The sequence below is a fragment of the Puntigrus tetrazona genome, chromosome 22 (assembly GCF_018831695.1).
Source record: "Puntigrus tetrazona isolate hp1 chromosome 22, ASM1883169v1, whole genome shotgun sequence".
Lineage (NCBI taxonomy): Eukaryota > Metazoa > Chordata > Actinopteri > Cypriniformes > Cyprinidae > Puntigrus > Puntigrus tetrazona.
In genome coordinates this window covers 459129-484226 of record NC_056720.1, presented here as the reverse complement: position 1 = coordinate 484226, position 25098 = coordinate 459129, and the positions used below count along the sequence as shown (strand labels likewise).

Sequence of the window (25098 nt, the reverse complement as noted above, 5' to 3'; positions counted from 1 at the left end):
TCAACGACCGTTTGTCATAGCGGTCAATAAAAATAGAGTTGACATATTTACAGTAGAAATATACAAAACATCTTCATGGAACATGATCTTTTAGCTTTCGTTATATCATAATGAATTTTGAAAAAGTAGATAATTCTTACGATTGTGCTACTGCTTTTGAGCTCACAGATGACAGAAACACAAAGACTCAAGATCATACGAAAATGATCAATATACATTTATTTATGTACATGATGTGGATGATATAACGTTAATTAAACATAATGAACAAAACAATTAAAACAGGCCTTGACTGTGTAGGTAATTCCTGTCGTGAGGGCTGAAGGCAGACGAGGCTGTAAACGGATAAATGCTAATGTACAGACAGAGGTTTGCTAGCTGTTAAAGGGTTTGATTTACATTATAAACATTCAGTTTCCCTGAAGGCAGAAATCGGTTCACAGTCTGTTATAAGGCACTGACTATTACAGATTAAAATCCTCTCCAATAAATCATAAAGCAGCGAGACATTCATTAACTTGCTACGGTCTGTCTGGAGCGATCCGTATCGATCCGTGCGGCGTCTCACATCCGCTCCGGTTCCTCTGGATCACAGATTTGGAGCAAGCCAGTTCAGGAACTTCATGGCCACTTCAAAGCCCAGGAAACAGGCCTGCAGAGAGAAAGCGGTCGGTTATTGAGCGGCTGAAAGTGGGACGGATGGAAGAGCCTCGGGCCGCTCTGACTTTATTGAGCTTTTATACGAGAGCATCTCAGGAACACAGTTCAGTCTGACACACAAGGACAAAGAAACGTCTTCGTCTTTATTGTAAAAATAAAATAATTATGAGTCAATTGCGCTAAAGAAATTGTAACATAAAACTGTAAAATAAATTGTAACGAGTCATGACTTTTATGATTTAAAGTAAAAATGGCATAATTATGACAAACAGTTACAAGATTAAATGTAAAACAAATTTAAGTCATGATTTTGAAAAGAGAGGAAATATTGAAAGATTGGAAATTGTAGCATTAAGTCATAATTATGAGATAAAAGTTAGAAAAAATGTATAAAAAAAATTATAAAAATTTGAGATTAAAATTTTATTTAAAATCAGAATGATGAGAAAGAGCCAGTGAGACTCCTTTTGAGATCAGAAAGTAACTATGACAAACAATTATGAGATAAAATGTCAGAATTATGAGAAAATGGTCAAAGTAATGATATTATTTTATATTAAGTTCCAATTATTATACAAATAGTCAACTGTGTTGCAATAAGGCAATGTCAGTTAAGATTATGACCATGTCAAAAATGATAACGCAGGTCATAATCATGAGGTGAAAAGTTAAAATAAAAACATTTTAGTTACAACTATCAGTCAATTATTAGATTCAATGTAATCAAGACATTATGATAAAAGGTCAAAATTATAAACTATAATTGACATAGTATGTCATAATTTTACATCAAAATCATAAGATTAAAATGCCATAACCGTAACATAAGAAGTCAATTATAAGAAACTTTAACTTTAGGAGAAAATCAGAACTATGCAAAAATCACAGCATACTAAATTATTATAGCATAAAAGAGCAAAATCTGTTATACTTTATTAATTATGCCTTCTGTATATTTTACCCCAAAAAACAAAATTAAAAGTAAAAAAAGATTTTGCATAAAGAAAAGAAAGTTTATTTAGATTTTCTGTATTGTGAGAATAATGGAGTGTTAAACGGGGATGTTATGTCTTAGTATTTCATTCATTGGGATTCAAATAACAGTATTGTTGTGTCGTAGAAGATGTGCTGGGGTCACTGGGGTTGGTGTGAGCCGCTCTGACCCTCGGGTGACCCCTGTGTGTGTGTGTGTGTGTGTGTGTGTGTGTGTGTGTGAGAGAGCATCAGTCGTACCGCGTGCGCTGGAAACGCTCGCAGCATCACTGCATTAAAGCCTTTATAGAGCGAGCCGATGCCCTCCTCCCGGATCAGCTCTCGCAGGACGTCCCGGAAGCCGTTGGGATATTTGCCCTCTGGAGCTGTGGACAGAACACACACACACACACACACCATCAGACTCGCTACAGATGCCCGGATCTGAAGAACACTGATCTCACACACACCCGTCTGGAAGCGAGACTTCAGCACGTCTGGAGGAATCGCCACGGCCCAGTTAAAGATCCCCGCCATCCCACCAGCAAACAGCACACTGGGAACACTGAGCTCCGATGGGCTGGACACACACACACACACACACACACACACACACACACTCACTCTCAATGTAGGGCACATCTGCATCTGTAGTTATGAAGCTGAGTGGTCATGTGACCAGCTGACCTCCTGCCCTCCGGCGTGAGCGCGTTCTTCAGCCACTCGTATGTCATGAAGTACATCCCACTGGCCGGCACATCTGACACACACAGTGACAGCTGTCAATCATCTGACATCAGAACTCATCAATATTCATGTGTTCATATGAGTCTGAACACACAGAGGGACAATAATTAGATTTTAGAATAATAAAGGACAACTTAATTAGAGAATGCTTTGTTTACACACACTTAAATGTGTGCGAGTAGACTTCTTTATTCATCTTAATGTCTGTGATTCTAAAGCAGTCATCAGCAGCACAGCTATTTCTGGAGCAACAGACAACAACACACTGTAGGGGTCAAAATTATACAATTTTCTTTTATGCCAAAAAGTCAAAATATCTTTCATTAAGACAATTAGTAAATTTTCTACTGTATTTCAAAACTGATTTTTTTTTTATTATTAAAATGGATTGCTAAGAACAGAGATTTGGACAGCATGAATATGTCCTTTCTTAAAAAAAACATACATCAATGGAAGGATAATTTATTCATCTTAATGCATCTTAATCTTAATTTGTGACTGGTGACCCTTATTACTGTTTTTTGTGCTCCAGGGTCACATACCAGACAGCTCTCTGGAGGATTTTGTCATTTGCTGTGTTCTGTCTGTAGCATGTGGCGTGTCTAACTCTGTCTGAGTGTTAATGTGGTGTGTGTAACTCCGTCTGAGTGTTTCTAAGGTGTGTGTAACTCCGTCTGAGTGTTACTATGGTGTGTGTAACTCCGTCTGAGTGTTTCTAAGGTGTGTGTAACTCCGTCTGAGTGTTAATGTGGTGTGTGTAACTCCGTCTGAGTGTTACTATGGTGTGTGTAACTCCGTCTGAGTGTTACTATGGTGTGTGTAACTCCGTCTGAGTGTTTCTAAGGTGTGTGTAACTCCGTCTGAGTGTTACTATGGTGTGTGTAACTCCGTCTGAGTGTTTCTAAGGTGTGTGTAACTCCGTCTGAGTGTTACTATGGTGTGTGTAACTCCGTCTGAGTGTTTCTAAGGTGTGTAACTCCGTCTGAGTGTTACTATGGTGTGTGTAACTCCGTCTGAGTGTTTCTAAGGTGTGTGTAACTCCGTCTGAGTGTTACTATGGTGTGTGTAACAGTCTGAGTGTTACTATGGTGTGTGTAACTCCGTCTGAGTGTTACTATGGTGTGTGTAACGCCGTCTGGGTGTTTCTAAGGTGTGTGTAACTCCGTCTGAGTGTTTCTAAGGTGTGTGTAACTCCGTCTGAGTGTTACTATGGTGTGTGTAACTCCGTCTGAGTGTTACTAAGGTGTGTGTAACTCCGTCTGAGTGTTTCTAAGGTGTGTGTAACTCCGTCTGAGTGTTACTCTGAGTGTGTGTGTGTGTAACTCCGTCTGAGTGTTTCTAAGGTGTGTGTAACGCGCCTGAGTGTTTCTAGGTGTTACTGGGTGTGGTGTGTGTAACGCCGTCTGGGTGTTACTATGGTGTGTGTAACACCGTCTGAGTGTTTCTAAGGTGTGCGTAACGCCGTCTGGGTGTTTCTAAGGTGTGTGTAACTCCGTCTGAGTGTTTCTAAGGTGTGTGTAACGCCGTCTGGGTGTTACTATGGTGTGTGTAACTCCGTCTTAGTGTTTCTAAGGTGTGTGTAACGCCGTCTGGGTGTTTCTAAGGTGTGTGTAACGCCGTCTGAGTGTTTCTAAGGTGTGTGTAACTCCATCTGGGTGTTACTATGGTGTGTGTAACTCTGTCTGAGTGTTTCTAAGGTGTGTGTAACTCCGTCTGAGTGTTAATGTAGTGTGTGTAACTCCGGCTCTGTGAGTGTCTCTCTCTGTAGGTGTGTTTCTGCACCTCTCATGAGCGTCAGAGCGGTTCCTTTATAGACGCCGCGGATGCCGTTCTCTCTGTACAGCTGCTTGGCGCAGTCCATTGGTCCCGTGTACTTCACCTTCCCCGACGCCGCCTGGATCTGAAAAAACACACGTTTTACACACACAAACACACACACACACACAAACAAACACACACACACAAACACACACACACACACACACACGAGTGATGGGGCTCACCTGCAGCAGACACTTGATCCTCTCTCCAGGAGCCATGATGGCTGTAGTGAAGACTCCTGACAGCATCCCTGCGGCAAACAGCTGTGGATACCTGACACATACACACACACACACGCAGTGAGGAAACACACTCACGTGACACACTCACACACGTGAAGGTCTCCGGTGCTCACGTCAGGATGTCGTCTGGGGTTTTCTGCTGCAGTTTCTTGCCGAGTCCGAAGCCGAAGAAGCAGATGGCGAACATGGGCGTGACTCCGATGATGGGCGCCGCCATGCCCTTATACAGCCCTCGGACCCCCTGCAGCACACACACACACACACGTCAGTCTGGACACCTGTGCTCAGCACACACTCCTCCGAGTCACTCGCACCTCTTTGGCCAGCGTTTTCCTGAAGCAGTCGAGCGTCCCGCGGTACAGAGCAGTCTCTCCTGGACCGGGCAGGGGCTGCGTCTGCAGTCGAACCTGCGCAGACATCACAACACACTGGCATCAACTACATCACTCTTTTTATGGACATTAATGTGTGAAGTTCCTTGGCAGGGCTATCTTGTTTGTTTTTAAAGGTGCTGTATGTATCATGGAAGCTGTGTGTGTGTGAAGTCTGAGTAGGAGTAACACCCAGTTCAAGCACTACATACAGCGCCGTGGACGTAACAAGCTCTTCTTTTAAAAATGTCCTTTCACACCAAAGTGAAATAAATAGCCTCAGCCTGAAGGAAATGTAGATTGTGTTTTTGAGTAAATAAATGTCTAGAACTACAGTAAGATCGTGTTCACACACTCTGCACCTGATTTCTCTCAACATGGCAACCCCAGAGCTGTCAGTCAAAACACCAGAAACTGGAGTCCATTATTTGAAACGTGACTCTGATATTTACATCTGAAGTAAAAGTAATGCGTTACTTCACTAGTTACTTGCTACTTGTAAAGTGTTACCCTCAACATAACAGGACAAACAAACAGATCTGGGTCAAAGGTCACAGGTCCTTCATATATCTCAAATCCATTAAACTGATGGCACTTTAAACCCTCAGAATGCATTCAAGTATATTTTGACCAAAAAGTTTTTAAAACCCACATATTTCTCAGTAAGTGAATGAAACTTTGCAGATGGTTTATGACTCTTGAAATATTCATCACTGCCTTCATCCATAATTTTTCATTTGATTTTTTTTTAAAGATATAACCATTTAAAAATTGACCAGGATATGTACGAAGCACCATTAGTGTCAAGAATACTTTTTATTGTAGCATCTATTAAAATTAATTTAATGCCACGTCTTTTGGGAAATATATATTTAGTCTTTTCTCCATATTTAACACATTTATCCACTGAATTTTGTTGATGAACATAATTATGTGCCTCTATACAAACTATCACAGAACGAGAAATTGATCACTTTTTGAGCAATCACGAGTTAGAACTAAATACAGACAATTCTCAGATTATATCAAATTTCATAAAAGTATATGCCCCAAAATCGTACCTCATCAGTATTTCTTGTAACACCCTACCAGTGTCCTTAAAGGAGTGCATGAATGCAGTATAAAACATTCCACACTTCTTCACATTCACTCATTAATTAAATGTTTCTGATCAGATTTTTGAAACGCTAAGTTATGACAGGTTTATTAAATATTAATTCTCACAGCATTAGACTAATGATAATAAACAATCATTAAGCGAACACTAAAACGAATAGAGTGTGTGTGTGTGTGTGTGTGTGTGTGTGTGTGTGTGTGTGTGTGAGTGTGTGTGTGTGTGTGTGTGTGTGTGTGTGTGTGTGTGTGTGTGTGTGTGTGTGTGTGTGTGTGTGTGTGTGTGTGTGTGTGTGTGTGTGTGTGTGTTTCTGTGTGTGTGTGTGTGTGTGTGTGTGTGTGTGTGTGTGTGTGTGTGTGTGTGTGTGTGTGTTTCTGTGTGTGTGTGTGTGTGTGTGTGTGTTTCTGTGTGTGTGTGTGTGTGAGTGTGTGTGTGTGAGTGTGTGTGTGTGTGTGTGTGTGTGTGTGTGTGTGTGTGTGTGTGTGTGTGTGTGTGTGTGTGTGTGTGTGGTGTGTGTGTGTGTGTGTGTGTGTGTGTGTGTGTGTGTGTGAGTGTGTGTGTGTGTGTGTGTGTGTGTGTGTGTGTGTGTGTGTGTGTGTGTGTTTCTGTGTGTGAGTGTGAGTGTGTGTGTGTGAGTGTGAGTGTGTGTGTGTGTGTGTGTGTGTGTGTGTGTGTGTGTTTCTGTGTGTGAGTGTGTGTTACTTTGATGGTGTCCAGCGGGTGTCCGGCGAACACTAAACACACTCCCCCGAAACCTCCGGCGAAGAAGTTCTTCACGGGACTGATCTGCTGCTGCTTGGACATGTTCAGCTCGGTCCGGTCTCAGCTCACTCAGGACGGACGGACAGGTGATTTCTGAGTCCCCTCGGTTTCAAACGCGACCTTTCACCCACATACACACCCGGAACCGTTTCACCGACGCACCCGCAGAGCACGTGACGGGGGCGGGGCTTAATCCTCATATTAACCCGTTGAATCCCAGTCGTGTAAAAAAATGCGTTGTACTAAATTATTACATTTCTGCAGTCATCAAAATGGTCGTATCTCAGGCCAGACCTAAGATCACTGAGCTAAACGACGAACAAATACAAGCATCAACATATTTCAACATTGTTATGTTTATTGTAACGTCATGAAAGTGGTACCAGTGTTACATCAGTTTTGTAACATCTTTTGAACATTTCACTTAGTGCAATATTTTGTGATTGTATTATTTAAATGCAGTTTTTCACTAATAGCTGCATCTGGATTTATTTGTAAACCTACATTCACTGTTAACCCAGCCGTCCACATGTTTTGCAGTTACTAATCGTGTGAAACGTATTTCATTGAGACCCTTTAAATCTTTCCTGTATTTGCAGGAAGTGCCTTAAAGCAAGTTAGTAAGGATTTCACAGCTTCATAAATGAAAAGCGTCTCTAGGGTTAAATGGGTTAAGTGTGTAACTCTATGGCTATTAACAGTCCGTTTCGGTCACATACAACACAGACACATATTTTAGGGGCATTAGGATGGCAGCATTTTATTAGTGTGTCAACGTTAAGAAAATATATTTTCACCGTTTCCCTTCTGAACAAAAACTAAGGAAAAACAGATGGGTTTAGCACAAAGCTGAGTGTTTAGTGTGCTAGACGCACGAGTACTGAGAGCTGCTGGGACGGCGGGGAAAGCTGAAGCGAGTTAGCGGAGGAACTGTGCTGGAGCTGGAGCGCTAGCGCTAGCCGCTGTCAGACTAGCCAGGGTTAATCAGCTTCTGGAGATCTGAGGAAACTCCTGGTAGATCTGCTGCACGATGAGTTTGTCCATGGCTCTGCTGGAGCCCTGATCTTCCCCACAATCCTCCTCTTCTCCCAGGATCCTCTGCAGCGCCGCCTGCAGGTCGCTCAGCCGGTGCCGGTGCTCCAGATAGTCAGTGGAGCGCATGATGGCCAGCATGAGAGAGAGATACTCCATCCGCATCTGAGCAGATCGACACAACCTTAGCATTAGCATTACACGCTAGCATACTGATCCTGGTTATTACGCTTATAGTTACGCTTATAGATATTATAGTGAGGTTCCTAAAGTCAAGGTTATAGTTCTTATAGTTAAGTTAAGGTTGCTGTAGTTATGGTTATAGTACAGATTATAGTCATAGTGTGTGTGGAGCTCGTCTCACTTTATCCCCGGGAGACAGGTCTGAGATCTGCCTCACTGCGATGTCGATCATCACCATCAGGTCGGTGCGGTAGAAGATATCAGCCGTGTCTCGACTGGAGAACACATCCTGCAGGAACTTGAGCACTGAGTGCGGCACGGGAGGAGCGTGATCAAACACACACACTGGGTCCTCTGCACACGCACACACACACACACACACACACACACACACACACACACACACACAGAGTGTCAGCGCATCACTGCAGCAGCCCTACTGTGAGTGTGTGTGTGTGTGTGTGTGTGTGTCACCTCCTCTGTTAAGCAGTAACAAGAGCTTCTCCGTGAGAATCTTCACGTTGTGTCTTTTGACCAGCGTCTGCATCACCATGTTGCTCTCCGGTGCTGCAGGGGGCAGCAAACACACAACACAGGTCAGGAGTACACAGAGCCACGCACTGACCGGTTCTGTGGTGTGTGTGTGTGTGTGTGTGGGGGGGGGTACCGCTCAGGTGCAGGTTGAAGGCCAGCAGCAGGTTGATGAAGAGGTCCGGCAGCTGCTCTGTGGGGTCGGAGGGCAAGCCGTCCTCGATCACGTCCAGCAGGAACCGCAGGAAAGCGCTGTTGAGATGCTCTGAGACAGAGAGGGACAGGTCAGTCTGCGGTCAGCAGCGAGCGAGCGTCCGGCGGCCCGAGCGTCTCTTACCGTAGTGATGAAGGGGGATCTGCTCGCCCCTGCAGAAGATCATGGCCATCAGCAGCCCGCTGTAGCACATCTTCTCATGCTCTGCGCACAGAACACGGGTCAGCCGAGGACAGACACAGGAGGTCAGAGGTCAGAGCCGGAGCTGGACTCACCCTGAGTGTCCGTCTGCAGGTCCCTCGCCAGCTCCATGCTCAGGACGGAGTTCAGGAGGGTGGAGATCAGAGCTGCGTCCAGACCACACATCGCCCCGAACACCTTCAGCAGCAGCAGCCGCAGAGACACGCGGTGCTCCTGAGAGATCGCACGCTAACATTACCTGCTAACAACTACTAACCAGAGCCCTAACAACTACACCGTTAACTAGAACTAGAACGATAATAAATACCGTGACGATAGCCAAAACAACTACTACCATAATAACTATAGCAATAACCATAAATAAACCCCTAACCATAACCACGGTTACAATAAAAATAACTATAACAGTAAATAAAACTATAATGATAACCATAACAATTACTACCATAATAACGATATATTACATCTGCTCTGTGGGGTGGGGCCAAACATCTTCAGAGCGACTCACCATCTGATAATAGGAGACCAGCGACAGAACCGCCTCGTACTCGTTCAGGCGACACATCTTCTTACACACCTCAGGATCAGCGTCGGTCTGAAGGAAACACAATAAAGCTATTCATTCAGAGTTAACGGGATTGGAATATATTCATGTAATATACATACATGACATTCATATGATTAAGTATTTGTGCCTGTTCTTTAAAGCGAGTAATTTATATCAATCGTACGATTTTGTTTTGGGGGGATTATTATTCCGATGAATCTTCCACTGCATACGATACGTTTAACAAAAAACCTAAATATGCACCATGTTTCACAAAAATACAGATCTGTAGGAATTAGCCACCACATCAGACATGACTAGCGAAGTGTCGTGGCCTCACCAGTATCTGCAGTAGCTCCTCCAGGTAACATGCGATGAGCGCGTGATCTTCGTACAGAGCCCAGCTGCGCTGCTGCGAGTCGTCACGGTGACGGGCCAGATCACTAAAGATCACCTGCAGCCGCTGCTCGTCGTGACACACCTGTCCTAGCGGCAGAGCTGCGCCCAGATCCTAACGACACAAACGCTTCAGCGCTGCGCCAAAAACACAACGTGTGTACTAGTCCAGAGACACTAACCTTACTCTCCACCAGCGACAGTAGCACCTGCTCCAGATCCGCAGTCGCCCTCGGCAGCGCGCTCTGCAGGTGACCCACCACCACGCCCACGGCAACCCGCGACAGCTCGTAACTAAGGCCCGTGTTCTTACGCACAAGCTCGATTAGTTCCGCTCCGATTGTCACGGGAACGGCTGCAGATGAAGCGGGGCTCCCGGGAGGGCTGAGAGAGAGGGGGGGCGGGGCCAGCGGCCACTCTGCATCCGATTGGTGCTCGGCGACAGGCTGTTTATGGATTGGCTCAGGGGCCGGCTTCTTCGTAAAAGAGTCATGAGAAGGGGAGTGGTCAGGGATGGGGGGGCGGGGCCGGTGAGCTCTTTTTCAAAGGCTCTTCCTGAGGGGATCGGTCAGGGATAGGTGGGGGCGGAGCCTTGCCTCGTTTTGGCACAGGGGGCGGAGTGCTGCTGACACTGGGAAGACTGACTGAGGAGATGCCCGACTGGGAGGAGCTGGAGTCTAAAGAGGCGGAGCTGACAGACAGAGAGGGTCCAGTGGGAGGGGCGGGGCTGGGGGCGGGGCTTGTGGAGGAGACTCTGAGTGGCACTTCCGGATCTGTAGAGAGAGAGAGAGAGAGAGAGAGAGAGAGAGAGAGAGAGAGAGAGAGAGAGACGTTCATTTAGGGGTATCTCCAACGAACCGGTCGCTGCTTGTTTGCGCACTCACCATTGCGTCGTGATTCACGATGTTTCTCTGGAGGAGGCGGAGTCTCAGGCGCTGCTCTTCGAGGCTGAGGAGGAACCTGATAGAGTCCAGGAACACTAGCGGGACGCTGGGACGCCGGCTCACAGCTGTAGGCTCGGCTCAGACCGTTGGGTGGAGGGCGGCTCAGAGACACCTCGCTGGAGGATGATGGGATCTTCTGCTGGTGACCCGATGGGGTCGGGCTTCGGCGGGACAGAGTCTCCTTCCTGTGATGGATCAACTTCCTGTGGAGCGTCACGGATATATATATACAAGCACACGCTTACATGTAATAAATATATCACATGTATCATATATAATCACTCCGTGAATGTGGACTCACTGCAGGATGTCTCTCTGCTCCAGGTTGTATTTGCCTCCGTTGGTCATGGCCACGTTGTGGATGGCTTCAATGGCTCGATCAATAGACTGCAGAACCTCGTCCTGCTCCGGAGCCTGATGTGACATCACCACCATCATCATCATCATCATCATCACGACACACAACCCAGCGGATGAGCAGATGGCATCAGATCAATCATGTTCAGCTCTGATATGTGTGTGTGTGTGTGTGTGTGTGTTCTCTGTCACAGTATGCGTGTGTAAATATAGCGAAGCATGAGTGAAGACACACAACTGAGCCTCCAGCAGGACCAGAAACCCAACACTCTGCAGAAAAACCTCCCATGATCCATCTATTCCTGGAAAACAACGTTTTGACGAATATAACACTGCTACAAATATACCAGTGCTCCTGAAAACAGCTCTGTTTGAGAAGGAACGTTTTGTGTCAAAGTATGTCCAGCTATGTATGTGTGGTGTATGCTTTCTATGACATTATAGCTGCAAAATAAAAGACTTGAGCTCTGATTATAAAGACTGGATGAATGTAGGCTGTGATGAGGGGCCCCTGCTGTCTGTGAGTATATATAGTGAGGGCTGACTCTCACCGGTATCTTCTCGATGTACGCGGCGGGGACGTACCCCGTCTCTCCGGAGCTGCAGCGCGTCGCGAGCCACCAGTGCGCGCTACTGCGCTCGAGCACGAGGAAGCACTCTCCCGCGGGGAAGCGCAGCGCGTTCCGCTCCGCAGAGCTGAAGGAGAACAGCGAGCGATACATCGCGTTACCGGCGCGATACCGACGCGTTAAGAAGCGATATAAACCAAAGACGCGCGAGCATAACGCGCTAAGATCATGGGAACGCGCGGCTCGGCTAAGCGCAGCCCCGTAAACACGACACCGGGCGCGCGCGTACAGACGGTCACGCGCTCTCCGGGAAAACGAGTCGAGCTCAGAGTCCGAGCACTGATTCACAGGAACACCGAGATGCTCGTCGAGTTCAGATCGACGGTACTGTGAATATTAACAGTTAGACGTTTAAACACCAACCAACATTTAATAAACGAGGAATTTCATCGTTGACATTTACAGTTATAAATGTTTAACGTGATAATTAAACGAGGAATACAGGATAACAGTCACGCAGCGCAGGATGTTGAGGCTGTGGCTAAAAGGAAACAAAACTAATGTAGATTTTTGAATGTAATTTTTGACCTATTTGTGTTTTATTAATATCTACACCAACCCAAAACACACCCCTTAAAACAATGTACAAACGGTCATTGTTGTTGTACAGTGTGAGAAAATGTACGTCGTATCGATAACCGGATGTTTACATCTGCGGTGCGCGTCAGTGAAATGTGTCCGTCTGCGCGCTCGAGCGTGAGTTCCGCGCGTCATGGCCGCCGTGAGCTGCACGAGGATGCTGTCTCCGGGATCCGTTCACGGACTGCGGCTCGGAGCGAGGCTTCTTCCCGCGCTGAGCCGGTAACCGCGAGCGGGTTCAGTGTCGTGTGATGCAGTGTATACTGTGAACCGCAGTGAGGAAGTACTCACTGTCACGTGACCTTGCTGTGTCAGGTTTAACTATCTGGTGAACAGCGATCTCAGAACTAAAGTGTTTCTGTATATATGATGATTGTTTTATTGTATAAGTGCTGTTGTTTTAGTAGAATCTAGTATGCGATTCTGTCCCGCAGAGCGTCTCCGGCGCGGGGCTACAGACTCGGTCCCACCGACGACGAGCTCTATCAGAAGACCACCGTGACCCTGCTGCAGAAGAGCGCCTCCACGCGTGCCATCATCTACAGCTACAGCCCGCGGGGCTTCAACATCAGCGGGAACACGGTGCTCGGACCCTGCGCTGTGCTGCCCCCGGCGCTCCTGCAGTGGAACGTGAGTGTGTGTGTGTGTGTGTGTGTCTGTGAGTGTCTGTCTGAGAGTGAGAGTGTGTGTGTGTGAGAGAGAGAGAGAGAGAGTGTGAGTGTCTGTCTGAGTGTGTGTGTGTGTGTGTGTGTCTGTCTGAGAGTGAGAGTGTGTGTGTGTGTGTGTGTGTGTGTGAGAGAGAGTGTGTGTGTGTCTGTGTCTGTCTGAGAGTGAGAGAGAGTGTGTGTGTGTGTGTGAGAGAGAGAGAGAGTGTGTGTGTGTGAGAGAGAGAGAGTGTGTGTGTGAGAGAGAGAGAGAGAGAGAGTGTGTGTGTGTGTGTGTGATCGTGTGTGTGTGTGTGTGTGTGTGTGTCACTCTGTGTGTGTGTGTGTGTGTGATCGTTCACTCTGTGTGTGTGTGTGTGTGTGTGTGTGTGTGTGTGTGTGTGTGTGTGTGTGTGTGTGTGTGTGTGTGTGTGTTGTAGGTGGGCTGTCACACTGAAATCTCGGTGGAGAGTCTGTCTCTGTTTTATCTTCTGGAGCCTCGTATCGGTGAGTAGACGTGAACTCTACAGAACAGAAGTGTTTTCTCTCTGAATCTGTTCATGAATGTTGTTGATGGAGTCTTAACCCGGTCTTACAGAGGTTCTGGTTCTGGGAACCGGGGCTCGCTCCGAGCGTTTGGATCGAAGTGTGCTGCACTTCCTGAAGCAGAAGGGCATCTCACTGGAGGTCCAGGACACGGTAACCACCGTCTTCATCACCTTCATCGTCTCCGTCAGAACGCTCTTCACAGCAGACTAACCCTGTCACCTTTTTCTCGCAGCCCAATGCCTGCGCCACCTTCAACTTCCTGTCCAGCGAGGGACGGCTCGCAGCGGCCGGACTCATCCCGCCTCCAGCCGCCCAGTAACAGCAGAGGATTCTGGGAAAACACGCTATCAGTGTGTCACATGACCTGTGAATGGAATGTGTGTGTGTGTGTGTGTGTGTGTGTGTGTAGAGTGAATAAACACAGATGAGAGGATTAACGTGTGTGTGTGTGTGTGTGTGTCCCAGATGGAGGCAGTTAATCTGTCCTCTGATAACGGGTTAATCTGAGCTCATGTGTGATCAGACACACACTCCTCTTGTGTCTTTATTAGCTCCACACACACACTCGTGTCAGCTAGCACACAAACACAACTCCAGACTAACCGTCTGACTTTCTCTCAGAAGCAAACGCAGACATGGGCCATGATCAGAACATTTTCCATACACAGTCCATCATTTAAATCAGATTCTAGTCGGACACAAATAATCAGATCTGAACGTAGCTAGAACGTCTGTGTCAAGTGTGTGGAAGGTGCTGGAAAACACAGAAATGTGTGTTTTAATGAGATCCACTGCAGTCTTTGAGAGGTCATGACATGGATTTTTAAAAAGATTTGTTATGAATTTCTTTAGGTGTATTTATAATGCTAATAATGTTTTTTCTAAAAAAGGTTCAGAACACAACGGTTATTTCCAGGAGAAACATTATTAAATAATCGACTTATGGTTTGTGATCCAGATCTAGTTCTGCTTCATCTTTCAACAAACGATTCTTCGTGACTCTGGAGCTTGATTTAATAAATGCTAAGTTAATAATTCAGCAGGAGGTTTTAAGCTATATATTTTAATCCTTAAAGACCTCTCGAGACTAAAGATAAAAAAAAAAACACTGATTTCTCATGTCATGTCCTTTAAAGAGACAATTCGGCCAGAAATCTTCATCCTGTCATTCTTCACTCGTTTAAAACACCAAAGATGTTCAGAAGAACACTATGACTCAAACAACACTGTAAACATATATTTAATATTGTTTAAAGTGCTACAGAAATAAAGCTGTTGAGACGTTTATTATTAGTTTCCAGTGGAGTCGTTGTATTACTCACCACACCCTTCTAGTGTTGTTCTTTATAAACTGCTCATTAACTGTATGTGACTGGAATAATAAAACACGCTAATCTATGGACGTCAAGGACTGAGGGACGTGGTTTGGGTGAAGGAGGTCCGGTTCAGTCGTCGGAGTCGGGGTCCCGGGGGTCTCTGAAGATGAACTCAGAGCCCGTGACCCGGCGGTACAGATCCAAGATGTCCTCCGTCTCGGTCTGGGAGTGAGGCGTGTGGTCGTACGAGCGGGAGATGAAGATCTAGACCAGAAACACGTCGTTTAGCGCGGCACTTTGCCAGCGTGGCTAGCGCGGTGGAGCGCTCTTACCTGACTCCTGCGGCCGTCGTCCGTCGGGATCATCAGGTTACTGACGCTCACAAACCTGCGGGACAAACCAAGCATGAGTCACTGCCTGAACTACACCTGGAATGAGGTGTGTGCTTCTCACTTCTCCATGATGGGCTCCAGCAGGGCCAGACCGGGCTGGACCTCCTTCTCGGGGTTACAGGTTTCCACCATCGTGCTGACCACGGCCAGGTACTTGCCTTCCGCCGCCACGTTGTGAACGAAGGACAGCAAGCAGACGTAGACATCTGCACACAAACACCCAGCTTCATGTGTCTTTTTCAGAAGGCGTTCAGACGTCCCTTACTCCAAAACAAACAAGAACTACTGTTTAATAAAAAGAAATAATAATCAGAAAAAGATGCACTCTGAAGTTCTGATCTGAAGCAGTTGATCAGCATAAGTCTGCAGGAGCGTGTAAGTGTATTTGTTTGTAGTCTAGTCTTATTGTAGTGCAGTGTCGTTGCTAGGTTTCACTGTATTGTTTACCTCGTGTCACGTGATTATTGTCGTGAAGTGTCGTGCGAGTTTCAGACCTTTTGTTGTGGTAAATTGGGAGGCGTGTCCTGCTGAATTCAGTCACGCAATTCAGATAGTATTAAAAGTAGTGTGTACACCACGGCAGCGGTCGCAGCAACCCCACACGTGCAGGCCTCATCGTGTGAAGACCGACGAGTGTAAAGACCAGCGACTCTACCTGTGCGACTCCACCGAGCACAGACACCGGCTAAACACTCGCGTATACCTATTATTTATTGTTTCTATTTGAGCTTTCCCTATTCCTCTTCCAGTTCTTCCACTGTTGTGTCTCTGTTCCACCCTACTCATACAATGTCTTTAAACATCCCTAGCCTCATTACCACTCGCACTTCCTGTATCCGGCGTCATCGGGGGCGCAACTTCAATAATATGCATACTATTCCCACATCGTTTACCACATCACACAATTTCTCCATCGGCCTTTGGAATTGGCAGTCTGCTGTAAAAAAGACTGACTTCATCACAGCCATCATAGAACATTCCAATCTAAGTATTCTAGCACTTACCGAAACCTGGATTAAACCAGAGGACACTGTTACTCCAGCTGCCCTCGCTGCCAACCATACTTTCACTCATTCCCCCCGCACTTCTGGGAGGGGTGGAGGTACTGGCCTGCTCATATCAAAGAATTGGAAGCACGGCCTAATACCGACCCGATACAAGCTCCTCTTTTGAATCACACGCCATTACCGTCACCCACCCTTTTAAAATTCACCTGATTGTTCTGTATCGCCCCCCAGGGCACCTCGGTAACTTCATTAATGACTTGGATGTGCTGCTCTCTGCTTTTCCAGAGGATGGCACTCCTCTGGTACTGCTAGGAGATTTCAACATCCATGTAGATAAGAGTCTGGCCTGTGACTTCCACAGCCTATTGGCGTCTTTTGATCTCAGCCGTGTATCCACCACTGCCACGCACAAATCAGGTAATCAGTTGGACCTCATCTACACTCGAAACTGCTCTACTCATCATGCCCAGGTAACACCACTGCACACATCTGACCACTTCCTGATTACATTCAACACCACCCTAACCTCTTCCAACATAACACCAAACCCTCCTCTGGTCACTTTTCGCCGTCACTTACGCACGCTCTCTTCAACCTGTCTTTCCTCTGCGGTGTCACTGTCACTCCCTCCTCCTAACCGGTTCTCTTTACTAGATGTTAACACTGCTACCAATACCCTCTGCTCCACGCTAACATCCTGCCTGGACTCTTTCTGTCCTCTAACAACCAAACCTGCCCGGCCAACTCCCTCTGCCCCCTGGTTATCTGATGTTCTCCGTGAACATCGCTCCAAACTCAGAGCTGCGGAAAGAAAATGGCGTAAAACCAAAGATCCATCTGATCTCTGTTTTTATCAGTCTCTTCTCTCCTCATTCTCTAATAATGTCTCCACTGCTAAACGTAACTATTACCAAACAAAGATTAACAACTCCTCTGACTCACGAAGCCTCTTTAAAACATTCTCTTCTCTTCTCTGCCCACCTGTCCCCCCACCATCGTCATCCTTAACCTCTGATGATTTTGCTCGTTTTTTCATTAACAAAACCACTAAAATCAGCGACCAATTTCCTGCAGCTCCTCGCCTTACACACACCAAACCACAGCACCCCAACACATTCTCCACTTTTTCCCTCCTCTCTGAAACGGAGGTATCAAAAATCGTCCTTGCCACGAATGCTACAACCTGCCCTTTAGATCCCATCCCTACTAACATCTTTCAGGCTATCGCTCCCTCCGTCCTCCCTGCACTCACCCACATTATCAACAACTCTATCTCCACTGGTACATTTCCCTCAGCTTTTAAGGAGGCTCGTGTTGCCCCTCTCCTTAAAAAACCCACACTTGACCCTGAGCTCATTGAAAATTACAGACCTGTATCTCTCCTCCCATTCATGGCTAAGACACTAGAGCGTGTTGTCTTTAACCAAATCTCCTCCCATCTCTCACAAAACAATCTCCTGGACAGCAACCAATCAGGTTTCAAAAGCGGCCACTCTACAGAAACTGCACTTCTATCGGTCATTGAGGCACTGAGACGGTCAAGAGCACAATCAAAATCTTCAGTGCTTATCCTGTTGGACCTGTCTGCTGCTTTTGACACTGTAAACCATAACATTCTCCTATCAACCCTCAGGCAGATGGGGGTCTCTGGAACAGCCCTTCGGTGGTTTGAGTCCTACCTCTCTGGTAGGTCTTTCAGGGTATCATGGAGGGGTGATGTCTCAGAGTCTCATCACCTCACTACTGGAGTGCCTCAGGGCTCAGTACTTGGGCCACTGCTTTTTTCCATCTACATGACATCACTGGGTTCTGTCATTCTGAAGCATGGCTTCTCTTATCACTGCTACGCTGACGACACTCAACTCCATCTCTCCTTTCAACCAGACGATCCCACTGTTTCTGCACGTATTTCTGCGTGCCTAAACGACATCTCAGTCTGGATGAAGGATCATCACCTGCAGTTAAACCTCACAAAAACAGCTCCTCGTTTTTTCGGCCGATCCCACCATACAACACAACCTATCCATTCAGCTAGGCTCGGCTACTGTATCCTCGTCTAGGTCAGCTAGGAACCTTGGAGTAATCATTGACGACCAGCTAACTTTCACTGAGCACATTTCAAAAACTGCTCAATCTTGTAGGTTTGTGCTGTACAACATCAGGAAAATCAGACCGTACTTATCAGAACACGCTACACAGATCCTCGTCCAGGCACTAGTCCTGAGTAGACTGGATTACTGCAACGCCCTCCTTGCTGGCCTCCCAGCCTCTACAACCAGACCTCTTCAGATGGTCCAGAATGCAGCGGCTAGGGTGGTCCTCAACGAACCAAGGAGGGCCCACGTCACACCCCTCTTCATTAGTTTACACTGGCTTCCTATAGATGCCCGCATCAAATTCAAATCCCTGATGCTGGCCTACAGGACAATCACAGGCTCCGCTCCCTCGTACTTACACTCACTAATTGAATCATATGTTCCCTCCAGATGCCTACGCTCTGCAAACGAAAGGCGTCTTGCAGTGCCATCACAAAAAGGTGCAAAATCACTCTTGCGCACCTTCATCTAGTTTGTTCCTCGCTGGTGGAACGATCTGCCCGTTGCTACTAGGGCAGCAGAGCACTAGCAATCTTCAAAAACCAACTCAAAACTCATCTTTTTCGTTTACACTTGACCCAACATCGATAGCACTTTCTTCTTCTTCTCCTGCTCTTTCCTATCCTCGTGTCTGCGTTAGGTAAGACAAGACCCCACTCAGAGCACTTATGCACTGCTGCCCTTTTGCTGATATTAATTGCTTCTATTGCCTATCTCATTTGTACGCCGCTTTGGATAAAAGCGTCTGCTTAATGACTAAATGTAAATGTAAATGTAAATGAATCAAAGCCTGCTCCAGAGTCCCAATCGGAATCAAAGATTCATGAACCTGCTCCGAAGTTCCTCTGAATCTAATGATTCATGATCCGCTCTTAAGTCGCTTTATTCTGAATCAAACAATGAACCTACTCCAAATGAGTCCAGATCTGAATAATGATTTGTGAAACATATTTTCAGGTCGGGGGGCACATTTATAAATCTTTAGTTAAAAAAAACTAAAAGTGTACGTATGCTCAAAAACTATATTTCATGTATCATTTCACATATCAGTTTCGTGCAAGAGCACACATTTTCCCGTCAACTTAGTTTTAATAAAACCCTTTTTATAAATCACTGGTTCTAGGATGGAAGAAAGCCGCTGGAATGTCATGAGCACTTGAAGAGCGCTCACCTGACTTCCTGTTGAGGTGCGTCTGTGGGATGATGATCTGGCAGGAGTTGGCGTCGTGGGTGTTCTTGATCGGGTGGTTGAGCAAGCAGATGACACGAATGACACGACCGATCTTCTTCACGCGCTCCGGAGCGTAGCTCGGGTCACAGATCAGCTGCTTACAGCGGAAGACCTTCATCGAGACGTGAACATGGTCAGATCATCATCATCACCAGACACGTGTGCGTCTGCAGGACGTCTCTTAAAGATCTCTTAAAGATGTTTCACATAGATTCTACATCATAAACATCTTAGAGTTCAGCTCAAAAGAGAAATGATGTCATAATTACTCTTGTGTCGTTCCAAACCTCCTACAAACTTTGTTTTGTGAAGCAATTTTTTTTTGCAAAGAAAACAAAAATGACATAATTTACGTCTTCCAGTATTTTGGAGATTCCTTAAGAACGTATTTGATGGAATCAGCATCATTTACACCCGGAGGAAAGTGTGTGTTGTGATACTCTCTGAAGATGTGAGAAGAAAGTTGAGTAAATGATGTTATTTCTGTTTCTATGTGAAGTTGAGTTTCTGATGTCCCATGCATGTTTTTCTGATGTTTTTAATTATGTTTCTGGATCATTTAGTTGTGATGTTGAGTCAGATATCTCTCGGATTTCATCAGAAATATCTTCCTTTGTGTTCTGAAGAGGAATGGGTCTCTAATAACTCGAGGGGAAGTAATTAACGACAGCGCTTTAGAACATCTTAGACACGTCTCTGAAGGTGTGTTTGTGCTGACCTCGCCCTCGGACCGCACCGCACACACTCGCCCGTCCTCCAGCAGGATCTCGTCCACCCGCCGGTTCAGCAGGTAACTGTTCCCATAGACAGCGCTGAGCCTGCGGAGAAACACACCTGTGTGACGCTGACACACACACACACACACACGAGAGAGAGAGAGACAGAGAGAGTTACCTGATGAAGCCCTGTGGCAGCTCGCCCAGACCGAACAGAGGGTAGAGGAACGGGCTGAGACTGTACCGGGCCAGAGACTCTGAGTACAGCTTGATCCGGTTTATGGTCATCAGACACGGCTGCTCCAGGTAACTGACCACACACACACACACACACACACACACACACACACAGACACACACACACACACACACAGACAGACACACACACACACACACACACACACACACACACACACACACACACACACAGACACACACACACACAGACACACACACACACACACACACACACACACACACACACACACACACACACACACACACACACACACACACACACACACACACACACACACACACACACACACACACACACACACACACACACACACACACACACACACACAGAGACACACACACACACACACACACACACACACACACACACACACACACACACACACACACACACACACACACACACACACACACACACACACACACACACACACACACACACACACACACACACACACACACACACACACACACAGATACACACACACACACACACACACACACACACAGACACACACGCACACAAAGCGTGATTTTGGTATTTCTGGGGTTGTGTGGTGTGTAAGTTCAGGGAGTGAATATATGGAGTGTGTTGAAGGTGTTTTCGTGGCTCACTCGTCGTTGACGTGAAGGGCCAGAGCGTGACCTATGACCTCCACCACGTCGTCTCCCAGGTCAAAGTGGCGAAACACGTCCCTCATGATGGTTCTGTGCGGGTCCATGTCGTGATACGTCCGTGGATCGTTCTCCTCGAAGTTCAGGACGAAGGACATAAACTTACGGAAGCGCCGCTTGTCGAACATCCCCATCAGATCTGGAGAGAAACACTGACACCAGTGAAAATAAAACTCCTCCCGGGAGACAAATAAGACACTTTGCTTCTCATCTGGCTGATAAGACAACATTCTTAAGAATGAACCTCTGGTTCCGGTGGGTAAGTGAAAGTATTAACATACAATAAAAAATAGAAATTAAACAAAACATTGACAAAAACAAACAAACTTCAGCTACTTAAACTGAACATATCTAGAAATGAACTGAAATGATTAAAGAAGACCTGAAGTGTGTGTCTCGGTCTCGCTGCAGGGGACTTTGTGAATCTTCCCTCCTTTAAAGACGAAAGTGTCCTCAATCACCTTGAAGTCCAGATAGCGTGTGACCTCTGTGTACAGCAGCATCTTCACCAGAGGACCTGAAGGAAACACCACGTACTGTATCATGCACAAGATCAACGGAATCGATCAATTATGGATAAATCGATCGGAGTATTATATCTTTTAATGATAATCAGGAATGATGTGTACAATTCACAAGAAAAAGAAAACAAGAAAACAACTTCTGTTAGGTCGTGATCACGAGAAAACAAGAAAAAAAAAATATAATAAAGCATAGAACTCTCATAAATACTAGTCTACTGCTGCTAATAAAATGATTAGCAAACGTTTTAAAAGAATACTTACCAGAAAATGATTTACTATTATTAGTATATTTAGCAGAAAAAATAACACACAATATATATATTTTTTAAATATAATCAATTAATTAGACATATTTTTAATATTTCTAATAATTAAACTATTAAAATGGATTTGAGAAGTGAATCGAAAACAGAATTTGTTGAAAATAAAAATTTGAATCATTGTAATGTTTGTAAAAAAATTGCTATTTAATATTGTGAGTTTCATTATTTCAATCAGACATGCTTTTTAAAGAATAATGTTTAATTTAACCTTAAAAAAAATAAAAAGGAATTTGGTTAAAAAAAAAAAAAAAAAAAAAAAAAAAAAAAAAAAAAAACGTATAGGGCCCTACATCATCAGCAGTCTTGCCAGATTGTGTGAGAAATATTGACTTGTCCGGGTCTGGGGTCATGTTCTCGTCTGTCAAACATATAAACTAAGAGTGTTTAACAACCGGTCATGAGCACACACACACACACACACACACACACACACACACACAGACACACACACACACACACACACACACACACACACACACACAGACACACACACACACACACACACACACACACACACACACACACACACACACACACACACACACACACACACACACACACACACACACACACACACACACACACACACACACACACACACACACACACACACACACACACACACACACACACACACACACACACACACACACACACACACACACACACACACACACACACACACACACACACACACACACACACACACACACACACACACACACACACACACACACACACACACACACACACACACACACACACACACACACACACACACACACACACACACACACACACACACACACACACACACACACACACACACACACACACACACACACACACACACACACACACACACACACACACACACACACACACACACACACACACACACACACACACACACACACACACACACACACACACACACACACACACACACACACACACACACACACACACACACACACACACACACACACACACACACACACACACACACACACACACACACACACACACACACACACACACACACACACACACACACACACACACACACACACACACACACACACACACACACACACACACACACACACACACACACACACACACACACACACACACACACACACACACACACACACACACACACACACACACACACACACACACACACACACACACACACACACACACACACACACACACACACACAGACACACACTCACCGTTTGCAAGCAGGAATTTGGGAATCAGATCACACACACACAGTCACACACACACGCATCCCATCGATTTTGAAGGAACAGAAACCTGGAACACACTTATACACAGACACACACTGTTTCAGGAAGAATCAGACACGCCCAAAATTCCCCGCATCCCATCGATTTTGAAGGAACAGAAACCTGGAACTTCTTATAAAGCTGTTCAAGAACAGACAAAAATTTAGTGTGTGTGTGTGTAAGAAGTGTGTGTGTGTGTGTGTTTCATTTACCTCCTCCAGAGGAGAAATTGAGGCACTTTCTCCTCCATAATACGGGTTGGAGTCCAGATGAAGGACCTTCTTTCCGTTGACTGACATTAGTCCAGATAAAACACATTCCTGCAGCACAGAGATCACTGGTCATCACACACACACACACACACACACACACAGATCACACACACACACAGATCACACACACACACACACACACACACAGATCACACACACACACAGATCACTGGTCATCACACACACACACACACACACAGATCACTGGTCATCACACACACAGATCACTGGTCATCACACACACACACACACACAGTTTTTCCAGCAGGCTCCTGATCTGATGTTCTCTTACCTTCAGTCCGGTTCCCAGAACAATCACATCAAACTCCGGCATCCTGACGCTCTCCGGCAGACACACTCTTCATCAGCCTGTGTGTGTGTGTGTGTGTGATTATTATATTATCCTAAAGTCATAATCCTCGTATCATGTGAGGGTCACTGACACACACACACACACACACACACACACACACACACACACACACACACACACACTCTGTTAGGACACACATGATTTACACACACGTTAATTTTTTCTCTTTCAGATAATGAACTTTAATAACCCTGCTGCAGGAAAAAACAACACACACACGTCACTGACTGTAAAGATTGAGTGTTTACTCGACTTGTGTTGGTTTTAATGTCATCCTTTCTGATAATTCACCTTCGATTGGTGGCTCGTTAAAACCATTACATCTAATCAGAGATCCTAATGTCTCATGACACACTTTTCATGGTTTTATTGGTTAAAAGGTAATGGTTTGTTATGTTTTTAATATTATCTGTAGCAGAAACCCTTGGATCTTTCTGTGATGGTTTCTATGTTTTTTTTCCAGCATTATAAGAAGAACACAAAGAAACAAAAGTTTCTGATTAATATATAATAAAATATTGATGATATTCATAACTTTTGAAAAGTTCATTTATATAATTTCAAAGCAGTTATACAGAAGTTCACAGTGTTTATGATCATAATATCTTTTAGTTGCATTAATCAGATTAGAGCTAAACAATAATATAATATAATATAATATAAACCAAACAGTTGGGGTTTAAATGTATGACTACAATTCCTAGCATGCTCTGCGCGAAAGCGACTACATTTCCCAGCATGCTGCGCGCCAGAAACTTCCTGGACTCGTTTAGCCAGTCAAGTTTAGTCATTTTCGCGCTTTCTCACATCACAGGGCCGTTTCAAAGCGACGGTTTAACCAGGAACAGAACTGTAGCCGCTGTTTCCGGCAGAGTTGCTGAAGTTACAGAGTTTCTTCCCCGGAGTTGATGAGTTCCTGCAGCACACAGAATGACTGAAGCAGTAAGTCGTACTGATCTGTCGTTAAAAGATCCGCGCGCTGTCGTACTAATGATAACGCTGTCTGTCAGTTCTCAGGTGAACAGCACAAGCGCGCTCCCGGCTTCCTGGAGCGTGTGAGCGCGAGCGCGGGCGGCGTGGTCGCGGGCGTCTGTCTGTTCGCGCTCTCTTTATACGTGCTCT

The 25098-nt window shown here is 45.6% G+C and overlaps 5 protein-coding genes across 5 annotated transcripts in view; 2 read left to right on the top strand and 3 right to left on the bottom strand.

Moving 5' to 3' along the window:
* Positions 1–187: 187 nt before the first annotated feature.
* Positions 188–6840, bottom strand: slc25a20 (solute carrier family 25 member 20). The gene is made up of 9 exons (XM_043223694.1): positions 6630–6840; positions 4757–4849; positions 4556–4683; positions 4383–4473; positions 4162–4279; positions 2320–2392; positions 2103–2212; positions 1894–2018; positions 188–652 (listed from the first exon to the last, which is right to left on the bottom strand). Exons 1-9 carry the CDS (start codon positions 6729–6731, stop codon positions 590–592), a joined length of 903 nt encoding a protein of 300 aa, XP_043079629.1. The 5' UTR covers positions 6732–6840; the 3' UTR covers positions 188–589.
* A 187-nt stretch (positions 6841–7027) lies between these two features.
* On the bottom strand, positions 7028–12013 carry LOC122327927 (NCK-interacting protein with SH3 domain-like). The gene is given in 13 exon segments (XM_043223614.1): positions 7028–7886; positions 8086–8258; positions 8379–8471; positions 8572–8700; positions 8773–8853; positions 8925–9063; positions 9359–9445; positions 9738–9908; positions 9976–10315; positions 10317–10566; positions 10678–10940; positions 11039–11151; positions 11646–12013. Coding segments are annotated over 13 exon segments (2223 nt in total). The 5' UTR covers positions 11817–12013; the 3' UTR covers positions 7028–7673.
* An 88-nt stretch (positions 12014–12101) lies between these two features.
* On the top strand, positions 12102–14782 carry ndufaf3 (NADH:ubiquinone oxidoreductase complex assembly factor). The gene is made up of 5 exons (XM_043223725.1): positions 12102–12524; positions 12737–12932; positions 13387–13453; positions 13545–13645; positions 13728–14782. Exons 1-5 carry the CDS (start codon positions 12436–12438, stop codon positions 13812–13814), a joined length of 540 nt encoding a protein of 179 aa, XP_043079660.1. The 5' UTR covers positions 12102–12435; the 3' UTR covers positions 13815–14782.
* Positions 13872–24305, bottom strand: zgc:112334 (uncharacterized protein LOC619199 homolog). Its single transcript, XM_043223747.1, has 12 exons — positions 23896–24305; positions 23544–23651; positions 23413–23472; positions 23275–23311; positions 21569–21703; positions 21127–21325; positions 20432–20563; positions 20256–20355; positions 19478–19649; positions 15265–15409; positions 15144–15198; positions 13872–15075 (listed from the first exon to the last, which is right to left on the bottom strand). Exons 1-12 carry the CDS (start codon positions 23935–23937, stop codon positions 14941–14943), a joined length of 1320 nt encoding a protein of 439 aa, XP_043079682.1. The 5' UTR covers positions 23938–24305; the 3' UTR covers positions 13872–14940.
* A 451-nt stretch (positions 24306–24756) lies between these two features.
* Positions 24757–25098, top strand: part of LOC122327957 (transmembrane protein 43) — a 5620-nt gene continuing 5278 nt past the window's right edge. Inside the window, exons 1-2 of the mRNA XM_043223670.1 lie at positions 24757–24918; positions 24987–25098. The exon at positions 24987–25098 is cut by the window's right edge and continues 11 nt beyond it. Of these exons, the coding sequence (XP_043079605.1) occupies positions 24907–24918; positions 24987–25098 (124 nt within the window). The 5' untranslated portion in view covers positions 24757–24906. The remainder of the gene's footprint in view (positions 24919–24986) is intronic.

Coding starts and splice junctions, on each gene's coding strand:
- slc25a20 (XM_043223694.1), bottom strand. CDS start 6,731: ATGTCCAAGCAGCAGCAGATCAGTCCCGTGAAGAACTTCTTCGCCGGA. Junction 4,850..6,629: donor ACCCGCTGGACACCATCAAA/GTAACACACACT, acceptor ATGTCTGCGCAG/GTTCGACTGCAGACGCAGCC. Junction 653..1,893: donor GAGCGTTTCCAGCGCACGCG/GTACGACTGATG, acceptor TTCTCTCTGCAG/GCCTGTTTCCTGGGCTTTGA.
- ndufaf3 (XM_043223725.1), top strand. CDS start 12,436: ATGGCCGCCGTGAGCTGCACGAGGATGCTGTCTCCGGGATCCGTTCAC. Junction 12,933..13,386: donor CGGCGCTCCTGCAGTGGAAC/GTGAGTGTGTGT, acceptor TGTGTGTTGTAG/GTGGGCTGTCACACTGAAAT. Junction 13,646..13,727: donor CACTGGAGGTCCAGGACACG/GTAACCACCGTC, acceptor TTTTTCTCGCAG/CCCAATGCCTGCGCCACCTT.
- zgc:112334 (XM_043223747.1), bottom strand. CDS start 23,937: ATGCCGGAGTTTGATGTGATTGTTCTGGGAACCGGACTGAAG. Junction 21,326..21,568: donor GACCGAGACACACACTTCAG/GTCTTCTTTAAT, acceptor GTTTCTCTCCAG/ATCTGATGGGGATGTTCGAC. Junction 15,199..15,264: donor CTGGAGCCCATCATGGAGAA/GTGAGAAGCACA, acceptor TTTGTCCCGCAG/GTTTGTGAGCGTCAGTAACC.